The 11,966-nt window shown below is 39.9% G+C and overlaps 1 protein-coding gene across 1 annotated transcript in view; it reads right to left on the bottom strand.

Annotated features, from left to right (window-relative positions):
* Positions 1–1,691: 1,691 nt before the first annotated feature.
* Positions 1,692–11,966, bottom strand: part of ptprsa (protein tyrosine phosphatase receptor type Sa) — a 155,880-nt gene continuing 145,605 nt past the window's right edge. The window contains exons 29-31 of the mRNA XM_059340375.1: positions 10,301–10,455; positions 6,884–7,019; positions 1,692–6,070 (exon numbers count right to left, since the gene is read on the bottom strand). Coding sequence (XP_059196358.1) covers positions 6,002–6,070; positions 6,884–7,019; positions 10,301–10,455 — 360 coding nt within the window. The 3' untranslated portion in view covers positions 1,692–6,001. The remainder of the gene's footprint in view (positions 6,071–6,883; positions 7,020–10,300; positions 10,456–11,966) is intronic.

Below are 11,966 nucleotides of genomic sequence, written 5' to 3'. Positions count from 1 at the left end.
GAAAACTGTGATTTGTTTTTTTACTTTTGCACTGAAGTTGTGACTCTTCCAAATCTTCTCAACCCTAAAACTAAGCCCTTCTTTTTTTTTTGTAGTTAACATTTATTCAGCAATGGTCTGCTAACATCAATGTATACCTAAAGGTAAATTGAGGAAAATGGTTCAATTCAATGAAAGTAAAGTCTGATCATGCAGTAAACACATCCAAAAATCCAAAGAATCCATACTGATTTTTAATAAAGCCATTCTGAACAGAAAATTTAAGTTGCTTCCAAACTTTTGGCCTGTAGTACACACCTGCTAACTATATCACCACCCAGAAGGAAGCATGCTTCTACTCATGGCGAGAGGCTAACATGTTAAATTATAGTAGATACTTCTAACTCCCCTAGCACCACTGCTAGCAAATGTTACAGCTCAGCTTCTGGATGTGTAAAGAGAACTGGATATAGCATTGGAGACGGGGCTACTCTCATTACTAGGAAATGTTCTGTGCCGCATGAAGCCAAAGAAGTACGACTTCCATGCATACATTTATCTTCTATGGCTCTTTCTCACTGTGGGGCAGATTCAATTGTGCAGGAATTCTAGACTTGACAAATGGATACAATTCTGATAGTGAAAAGTGTCATTTCCCAGTGGTTTTGGTGCTTAAAAAATGTATCCATTGACTTACATACATCTCTTTCACAATGTAAGTCTATGGGGGAAACTCCTTTCAGACACTGTGATGAAACATGATGAAAATATAATTGCATGGTTTGGTCACTATGTCAAATTCAAAGGCCTATACTGTTAAAGCCAGCTACAAGTAAGAGGAAAAATATGTATTTATGATTTTGTGGTGAACAGTTCCTTTAAACAAGAGACTAATTAGTACACTGTGATTACAGTGTAATGTCCATTACAACCTGTATACCCTGGACATACACTGTAAAAATGCAATTTTCTCACACATTTTCAATGCTTTATCTTAATTGCTGAGTACTATGACTGAATTGTAACTCATGCATGCTTTTTTAATAAATGTAACCTACATAACTTAACAGTGATTGCTGAAAGTTGTTTCCCTCCAACCTCTTTCTTTACCCTTGTACTGACATGTTTGTCTTAAAGTATTTTATTGATACTACATACTACGTAATCACACTGTTATTTGCCCTCTGTAATCTGAAGCTAGTGTTGAGCAAATACAGTGAGATTTGGCACCAACATTTTCCTTTCATTTGCAGACATTTTACTTTGAGAAGATCAAATATCTGAGGATAGATGAGAGAGCAAATACCACCAGGTGAAGGTTTACCTCTGCACCCATATCAGCCTGTCTGGGTGACATTTATCAAGCTTGAAGAGGAGCTTAACAGACCCATCGGGATATATTTGTGAAGAGGCTGGTGGACAAATATAGGAGGAAGCTAATCAAGCCGTCTATCAACAAAAGGAGGTGCACCATCTGTTTGTTTCATCACTTGTCCTGCGAGCTCTTGTAGCACAGATTTTTCAATGCAGGTCCCTGTCTAATGAATGATGTACAAAGTAAGTGCTGGTGCAATTGAAGTGATCTAGTTAAATAAGTCTTATCAGCTATTTGCATATTGCACACAGATCGCAGTCAGACATGAGAGAAAAATATGTTGAGGAATCGTACCTCAATGTTACATTTTATCAGGAAAAAATCACAGGCAAAATGGTTTTCAGACAACATTTCTTTAATACAAAGTCAACATATCTACATACACAGTGGCTTTAAACCAATTATTGTTTCAGTTAGAAGTAACAGTTTGAAAGTGATAGCACTTGGCCCTCATACAAAGGAAAAACTATTTTGCTGAGTTTGGGTTCTTTTTCATTTTGTCGGTATGTACTGTATATGTTCTATTCTTTTTGATGTCATTTTTTGTTAGTGTTGTTTTTTTTGTTAGTCCCTCCCCCTCCCCCAAATATTCTGAAACATGATCCAGTAAATTTGGCGTCTGTTTTCAAAGGTCTAGCATCTTTACATGAAGTCAAAAGAGTAACACATTGCACAAGCTTCCAAAGACTTCCACGGTTTCAGTTTTGGCATTTGGGGCCATTTTTACTATCGTCTTTTTCGAGTTCCAAAAGACTTCAGTTCAAGGATTTAAGTTCGTTATGAAACATCTCAAGGTTCCCACTGTTCAGAAATGACGTGCTGGAAATGTGAATTTGCAGCAAGTTTTTGGTTGTCTTGGTCTTCCCTTGGTTGCATCGCACTGCTCTGTTTCATTGAGTCCTGATTTCTTTCTGCATCCCACAACGAAACATGGCTGAACAAAAACACAGAGTATGGTTCTATACAACGCTTTAAAATGCTCTAGAAAAGAAATCAACATGTTGCAACTGAACCGTGTATGGCCTGTAGCATAGCTGCATTTGTCCATCAGCCAATAATATATTTATGGATAACACCTTGGCATTTTAGGCAGTTGGACAGCTGGGTCCTTCTTGGGAGTTGTGGGAAACCTTTAAGGTATTAGTGGAAATTCAGAATCTACATTTTTGTAATCAACCTTTTTGTTGGAGGTCTAATTATCTACATCGAGTCTAGTTGCTGTTCTGTAAAAGAGATAAGTCTGTCTTTTCTCTATTAGACCCCGGCTAATGCAGGGCAAGAAAAAGTCCATGTCCACATTGAGAATGAGAATGTAACAGGACCTTGAATTTATGGCTGATTAGCATTTCGAATGTTTAGTGAGTGGACTAACTTCCCATCCACAGCTAAATTATACCAGCAGATCACTGATGCTGATTGCTCGCCCTCATTGAGGCTATAGGTGTGAGAACAGGAGCTGGCTTGTTTCCCAGTTTAACTGCTAGCAGGGGAAATTAAAGGCAGAAAAAAAGCGAGTGGTAATTAAAGACCAGGGAGCAGGGCTGGAGAAAGAACATTTCAGAAGGAGAGAAAACAGGCTTTACAAACACCAGGAAGTCGTATATGAGCAGAACCTCGATCTTTGTGACTCTGTTCCCGCTCAAATATGAGATTTTTGAGGGTCAAATGATACAAATACATATAATCTATATATTTGTTTATTTACAGGTATATTCTAGATCATAGTGGATATCTAACAAAATGAATGACCACATTATGTCAAAATAATAAAAGTAAAAAAAAAAAGAAAAGAGAAGAGGATTTTCTTAAAAACTGTGAGGGTCATAGTCTGTACATGATCATAAGAGGTACAGTACGTCAAGTTGGGCTGATATAGCTAACAAAAAAAGTTCAATTATGAAATTTTTGATTGATTAGATATTAAGTAGACCAGTTCATCATTCAACAGTTGCTCAAAAAAATCAAAAGAATACTAATGCCTACAAGTTAATGATAATAAAGAATCTCAACAAGGTTTAAAAATGGCATCTCCTCATCGGCACAGGATCTACCCAGGAGGGGCAGAAGTTAAACATGGTGAGTGGAGGCAGAGGATTCAGGCATAGCAATGACTGACGTTACCTCCACTTCTTCTCTAGAAACGCACAAGGTTTCTAAGATTACAAAAAACAAACACACAAACAAAAAGAAATCAATGAAAAGTCATATTTTCAAACATGAGCACTGGCTGGTATAAAAAAAAGATGATGAGGAGAAAAATGTATTTAATACTAAGTGTTTGGATATATCTTTATATTCTGCATTTAAATATATATGCATGTGTGAGTGTGCAGTATATATATACATACATATATGCACACATACACACAGACATGTTATACTTAGCGTTTCTACAGTGAAAAAATAGAATGTCTTTTAACGTAATATGAACAAATAAGCATTTCTCTTTTCCTGCTAATTTTAAAAAATGTGATACAACGTCTCTGTTAAAAAACTAAACCAAAAATAAAATAAAAAGTCAACTATGTAAATGTAAAATAAGTCGTCATAATACAACAGTAATGTTTTCATAATGTTACAATAACAATAAGGCTTTTTTGGAAATAAGAAAAGATTACACACAGTTCTGTCCATCACTCTGGTTTTGTGCACACCCATTGGAAACCTCCACAGAATCCGTACACTCGTCTGTACCAAAGCACTGATTTCAAAATGAAAACCTGGGGATTTCAAAAGCTTGATTTTTCTGTTTTTTTCTTTTTAAGTCGGACACATATACATTAGTGCGTCAAATCCAACCTGCAGTTGTTTTTGGGGTATTTGTTTCAAGTTTCTTTTCTTTTTTTTCCTTAGGGATGTGCAAGTACCGAAGAATTTCATTATCACATCATGGCATCGAGATCCAACATGGCTGCCTTGTCTGGCTGTGTCGCCCACAGAGACATCATCTATAAAACGGAGGACAAAAACCAAAGCAACTACTTTGTTGATCCACCTGTTTACCAAACGCACACACACAGTGGAACTAAAGGCCAATTTTTCAACCACATGAACGTACAGCTTTGTAATTGCAACAGGCCTCTGCCACTCTTGAGTGTCTTATACAATGAAATAGATGATTATAGAGGAGGCTGGAGAAATTAAAAAGGAGAGGTGGAAAAGACCGGTGGACGATGTTGTCATGTGGATGCGCTTTCAGTCATGCTCGCTTTCTGCGCGAGCGGTTTAGCAGAGCTGGCATCTTTTTGTTCGTCAGTTTCCTCTCCCTCAAGAGTCACACTTACAGCATACACGAGATAAGCAGCATGTTTGGTTTTGACAGAAAATTATAATAATATAATAGTTAAAAAAAAAAGATAATTCCTCATAAGACAAAAAAGTTCAAAACAATGATGATGAGTGTTGGTCACTGTACACAAAGAAAGCCCAGACTTTGAGGCAATCCTTGTTTGGTTGTTCCATTTGTTCCAAAGCTTCTCGCCCACCAGATTTATGTCTTGTTCAAAATGGTGGATGTTAACAACATAGCCCCATGATGCAATAGTTCCAAATAGAGGAGTGAAAAATCATGGGACACGGTTGCCATATCTCCCACCGTGACCATCCGCAAGACCACCCAGCCGCAGCTTCTTGCAGCTGAGGGTTTCCCCCGATTTCTCCGGCGACTGAGACACGAGCCTTCTGGGGCACTTCTTAAATACACTGCGGTACTTTCCAACATCACTGTGGTTACCTGGCTGGGGATACTGATTTTACACAAGTTCATTCATGAAACTAACTGATCTTAAGATATGTGTTGCTGCTTTCTTCCCCACAACCACTGACAGTGCCTTTCTCTGAGCTCTTAGCGCTCGAGTACAGGCCTTTTTATGTGATGTATACTGTAATAGTCGAATGTTTTTTCCACACAAATTATGCATATCATTAGTGGGACAGTGTAAAAAAACTCGAGGCTTATTTGATGCTAGATGGTAGCGTTCTCGTGCTAGTCGCATTTCCACTGTTTTGATTTTTTTTGTCTTACCAGAGTTTGGGGAAAACCATTTGTGTTCACACAGGCAACCACAATTTGGTCATTCCTCTGGAGATCACTCACAAAATGTGTTGATAGAAATACTTGAACCCCCTTTCACACCCAGACATATCAAAAAACAAGAAAGTCACCCCGTCTTGGCTACATCCATCGGCCTCTCGTTGATTTTTGCTGTTCTCCTTCATTAACTGTTGCTTGTTACCGTTGTATCACGAAGATATTTTTAAGAAGAGAAATGTCCACGAATGTTTACAATGTCCTCCACATTGAAACACTTGAGGTAAGGTAAGCAGTCTGACACTTTGATCGATTCCCGCCCCACAGCTTGAGCCACAGCGTCTGGTTCCTCTCCTGATGAGGGGTTTCTTTTTCTTGATGGTGGGCAATTTTCCTCGCTTTCGCACGAAGGGTCTCTTAGTCGAATTGGAATTATTCTCAACTGGCTGGTTGGGCGTCGTCTTCTAAAAAATCTACAATAGGATCCTGTTTGGCGTATCTGAATTGGTGATGGTGGTTATCGTCGTCTGCTGTCGTCGTTTCAAATTTCAAAGTTTCTATGGCTCAGGAGACTGTTGAGGGGGGGGCGACAGGATTCTGGGGGGAAGAGATGGCTTTTACGTTGCATAGTGATCAAAGCTTCCTAAGTACTCCAGAGCTGCATGGTAGCAGAATTGGTATTCATCCTGTAGGGAGGAAACACACACAAAAAGAAAAAATGCATCAGAAAAAAATCTCACCAGTAGTTTAAAGAGTTTTCTATAATAATGAGGGATTAACAGTTTAGACAACTTCAGTTTAAAGTCACAGCACTAATCCATCACACAGAGACTAAGATAACCTTATAAAGGTGATTTAATAGAGAATTTTACTGAATTGAGTCAAGTGCTGCAGGTCTTTCAACATATATTGCACAATAATTTGTCCTTCAACGTGCAATATATTTATGAACACTGCATAGCATCATATCTGCTTCTGGCAAATTTAATTGAAGACTGTGCACCTTACCTCCCTTTCTTGCCTATTTTTACATTATATCATATACATTTTTCTTTACATTTACTTGCCTATATATGTTTATGTTTGTATTGTATATTTTTATATTTTATATATATTTTATTTATTGTCGCACTGCTTTTTGGAGTCAGCTTTCAAATATCATTGTACATGTGTATAGTGACAATCTATTCTATTCTATTTATGGCACTTCAAACTACATTAACCCATTCAACCCTGCAACCCGCTGAATGAAAGTTATTTTTTCTTGCCACAATTGTACTATATTTACCATTTACTATTTTGTGTCACAACAAATTATAGAAAGTCAACATTTTTTTCTTCTTTTTTTTTAATGATTTATGGCTATTTTAGAGAGCCACAGTGAGGAAAAAAAGTGCCCTAAAACTGCTTTGGGTTCAGAGGGTTAAAAGTATAATTGTGTGTTTCCAAGAACCAGAAGCAGTGTATGTTTTTGTGTGTCTTTCTGTGCGACCTCTGACCTCAGTCTGGACCATGGCTGGCCTCTGTGTCCGGAGCATCTTCACTGTCTGGAAGATATCGACCACGCCTTCATAGCGCATTCGCTCCAGGACGATGCTGAGGGTGATGAAGACTCCGGTCCTGCCCACGCCAGCACTACAAACAGAGTGACAAAGTGAATTAATAAGAATGTTGTAGATGTGTCTTGAGGAAATGGGGAATCTTAATTCGTGCTCAGGAATTTTCTGTCTTTTTGTCATGTCTTCTTCTTTATAACTCCACAAGTCTAACCTTACCAACACCTGCAGAATAACAGGCATCTTTGAATAATTTAAATCCAAAATTTCCTTTAAAATGCACACTTTATCTACAGCGGTGACCCAGGTAAAGAAGCCCAGCGAGGCCCTCCTACAAAATAACACCAATAAAATGTCAGAAAATGCCTTGTGTAATTTCATAGAACCCAAAGTCACATCTTCAAAGGTATGTTTCATCTGACCAGTCCAGAAAACCAGATCTATCCAGTTTATTATCATGTATGACACCAAATCACACACTCACATTTAATTAAGAATAATAAAACCAGCAGATGTTTGGCTTGTTGCTTAAAAAATTACTATTTGCTGATCAAAGTTACTAATTAATTGACTGTTTTGACTATCCATTATCAATTGATCAATCAGTCATTGCACAATGTGGCACTGGGGACCCCTTTTCCCAAATATTTTGGGGGCCCCAAACATTTGCCTGCTTTGCCTCTCCTGACAGTCGACCCCTGTAAACATAATTTTCTTGTAAAGCTGCACTGAGCACCAACTGCATGTTTGGTGGAGTAACGCAACGTCAAGGACACAATCTGCATGTGTGAAACCACCATCGTGTGTTCCCACATTCTCACCGAACACACAATGAGCCCCCAAGGACACACGCTCGCACTCCAAATCAGGCACACAAACAACCGAGGAAACATTTTGTCTCATTAAGCCCCTCCCATGTGTCGAGAAACTCAGGCTGCTGCTGCTCTCCAGAAATACTGAGTCTTAACTCAGATCCTGAAATACTTGAGAGCTGCCTCTCTAAGCTGCTTTGCTGTGAAATGACTTCCACTTCACCAATGGAACAATAATTGATATGACAACAGATTTATTTGGGCTTCTTCCAGCCTCCGATGCTATTTTGTTGAGTGAAGAATGAAAGCGGTGGCTGCTAGCAGGCACTTTTAGTTTCTCTGTTTGTGTGTGTGTGTGTGTGTGTGTGTGTGTGTATGTGTGAGTGTGGGTTGTGTGTAAGTGTGTCTGTTGGGGCACAAAGCGCAAGGCCGGGCAAAAGGCGACTTGTATTATTGGACAATAAATTAAATGATATCAAATACAGTAGTTACTGAGGCTAATCATGCAGAACATATGACCACCGCAAACACATTTACACCCCCCCCACGCTACCAACCCCCACGCCGCAGGAACTCTGAGCCCACCCAAAGCCTCTTCCTGGGAGTCGGTCACAGCTTGTCACATGGACTCTTAAACTCACTCAGCTCCTCTCTCTCTCCAGGAAGATCGACTCTCCAAATCTGAAGGCTCGCCGAGCCGCTGCAGACTGAGAGGATTTTGTGTCCCCATTCACAGGAAGTAATCAGGCAATTAATGACAAAAAGCATGTGGGTCTATTAGATAGTGGCTGAGGAGGGGAGAGGAGTCGGAAGAAGAAAAGGAGGGTAAAAGTGGAAGAAAAGAGGGCCTGGAGAATGGATAGATGGATGGAGGGGAAAGAGAGAGAGAGAGAGGATTAAGAAACAGACAGAGGGATGACAGACGGGGAAGGCCGGTGACAGAAGACGAAAGAGTAAGAGAAAAGGAAGGCATAAGCTCTCCACTCGGAGATGAAAAGCCTGAAGGGGGGAGGGGGGGATGAAGAGGAGCAGGAGGTGGCTATGGTAGTGACAGACAAAGAACTGGAAGCTTAATTCATTTTTTTCTGTACATCACTACTCAAGAGAAACTTCTTTCCTAAATTAGATATCTGCCTTTAGACAAAGTGACACCTACTCTTAAAAAAAAGGACTCGTACAAAGTACAAAATTACCACAAAGTATTTAAAAGAACTGCAGGTGACTTAAGTTGCAGATTAACAGCAAAAAATTGTAATGATTTACTACACTGTGGGGTGCAGACATTCTGTGTTAATCCTCTTACGGGGCTCCAAAAATCTAGCAGAGTTCACTGAGATGTGTCACTGTGCTTTCAACAGCCGAATACAACATAGTCACGTGACTCTTGCAGACCAGTTTAATGCTCCAGTACTGCAATTCCTGCAGCAATAACCGCTCCTTTCGCTTTAAGACAGCTCTCCCCCCCTCCTATAACTCTTCGGACTCATAGAACGGAGGAATAACTCAGTCTTATTGGTGCTTCCCTGACACATCTTACAACTCCCAAGGGGCCATTTCATGGCTGGTGACATCATTGCTTTTTAATACAGGGGAGGTGATGTTATGCCGGGTGATGTCATGGCGCCTGTGCGATAGAAATGTGGGGAAAAGTGACACCTAATCTGTCACAAAAGTAAACCATGTTTATGAGACAGCAATGAAATTATTCAGTGTGTTAACATCTTTGTTAACAGTATCACATTCAAAGGGACTGTTGTATTCTCAGAGCTTTTGCTGAATGCCTAACCATTTAAAATGGATCACATACAAGTTAGTGCCGTAGTTAAATGCATTTTTAGACATCTATTTTTTCCGTTTCAAGTCTTGCAGAGCATACAAAAACAAGCCTATGAAGGACGTCCATTGTCCAGCAAAAAAATGTTACTTCTCATTCAGATGGACCCCACTCAAGGTCTATCAATAAATAAGTAAAATTTGAGGCCTTGCTGTTGACCACTACCAAATATAGGTTTCTACCTAAGTCCAACATGCCAACTTAATGATGAAGGTTACCTTGGAAGTTACACCCAAGGTGATAAAAATGCACCACGGAGCTATCATAAAAAACCAAACAGAATGGTGGTATCATTTCATGTGCCGCCTCTTTGCAAATGCCAAGCTGCATCTCAGCCTTATCAATTATGGAGGAGATGGGCCTGTGGGGGTGCAGGGGTATGTACTGTGGTGGCAAAAAGGTGAGGAGGGATCGTATCTGATGATGCTGTTGGAGCTGCACCGCAGGAGGTGCTGCAGTGCAAAACAATAACCACCTTAAGGATTGATTTAATCTGTCTTGATACTAAAAGCTTTATATCGCTTTCCAGGAGGAAAGTGTGTCTTTTGTGCGCAGTCTGAGGTGAACAAGTTGTGCCTAGAAACATCACACCCCTCTTTTCAAGAAAAACAAATTATTCTGACTCATTTTTTTAAGAAGGTGTCATGCATTTTGGATCTTACAGTACTGTGCAGTACAGAAATGCTGATGCAACATGACAGTGAGATGCGTTACCTGCAGTGAACAGAGATTGGTCCATCTTGTCCAAACTGCTCCTTGGTTTTATGCACCTGGCCGATGAAATCAATGAATCCCTCCCCGGATTTGGGAACGCCTTGCTCCGGCCAATCAGTAAACTGGAACTGCCTTACTGTCCTGGACTGACCATCCTGCAAATACAGAGCAAACAAAGTGAGGATAGAAGACGGAGATTGTAGATTGTGTGAAGAAAGAAGAGGAAGGGAATCAAAGGCAATGTCTGCTTAGAAACAGGCTACGAGAGGATCTTTGTTCGTGGTTTTTACACTCCACAGTCTTTGGATCATTTAAGAAATATACTGCAGATGATGCAACCCTGATGAGAGCTCTATTAGCCAGTAACATCTTACAATCTGTCCCTTTAAATGAAATCGTATTTGTTGATTTGTTGTTTTCTCCATAAAATAAATGTATAATGACACACACATCTCACCACAGAGGGACAGTGTGTTCTCTCCTCTACCTCAAACCCAATTGTCTCTATTTTCTCCTGTCGTCTTTCTGTGTGTGTGTGTGTGTGTGTGTGTGAGAGAGAGAGTGTGTAGCACAAGTAGGTCCTAGTTAAAGCTAATCAATAGTGTATCTGCCATGACAAGCGTCTTCTCCCAGACACCATGTTGAATAGGATAATCCTGTGATGCGATCGATAGAGCGACCTGATGGATGGAGGTAAGAAGCAGAAGAACGGAGGGCTAACGGAGCGGGAGGTGGGATTGGGCAATGAAAATTGAAAACAAAAACCCTGACATGCTGACAAGCCGGCTAGACAAAATGTCAATCTTAACAATTTAATCTTATATCGATTCTTATAATCTTGTGTTAGTGGCGCACCTGCAATTGCTCCCAATGCAAACAAAAACATTTGGATACATTTTTACAATCAGGTGGCTTCACACCAGGACAAGTGAATCGATCTGCTTTATTTTGAGAGAGCTGATCATCGAGTCTGAGAACGCACAGTCGATACCTGTGTCCTTGTAGAGAACGTTCTTTTCAAGTTGTCTTGGAGAGAAAACATTTCTCACCAAAGTAAGCAGAGAGGAGCGTTTTTTGCATTTTGAGACGAGCTGTCTGCCTGATGCCAACAGCAATTAAGACAACCAGGTGTTCATTTCTTGGGTTTAGACATGATGTGTCATTCTCACACATTCTTCTATTTGGCAAGTAAACTGGGCTCCATTTGTCCTGTTTGTTATCCTGCTATTAGATGGTGTAGAATTATACGCTCAAAAAATTAGGTTTAGAGCGATTTTATTCCGAATTGTGTGTTATACAATCACCGTAATATGGAAGATAACAGGTAAAACTGTGTTTGGAAAACAGAATTATGCTGCCCATATAGCACATTTTCTGCACTTGTTTGAGTAGCTTGGTAATGATAAACAAATTACATTTATGCACAGAGGCAGTGAATTGGTAAATAGACAGAAAGGTAACAATCAATGTGTATCTAATTCTCTTCAGCCTTAGAATGGCCGAAAGCTAATCTGTGCATAATGGCACCTACATGTAGACAGATTGCTGTATTGATCACATTACACGGCTGTCTGTCATATAATGGGCGCTCTTGAAGTTGTTGTGGTTTGCACGGCTGATCGGCAGCAGTGAGTCACAAGGAGGAATCCCCAACCCTGTCTGGTCT

The sequence above is a fragment of the Centropristis striata genome, chromosome 9 (genome assembly GCF_030273125.1).
Source record: "Centropristis striata isolate RG_2023a ecotype Rhode Island chromosome 9, C.striata_1.0, whole genome shotgun sequence".
Taxonomy (NCBI): Eukaryota; Metazoa; Chordata; class Actinopteri; order Perciformes; family Serranidae; genus Centropristis; species Centropristis striata.
This window is presented reverse-complemented; position numbering and strand designations above follow the sequence as displayed.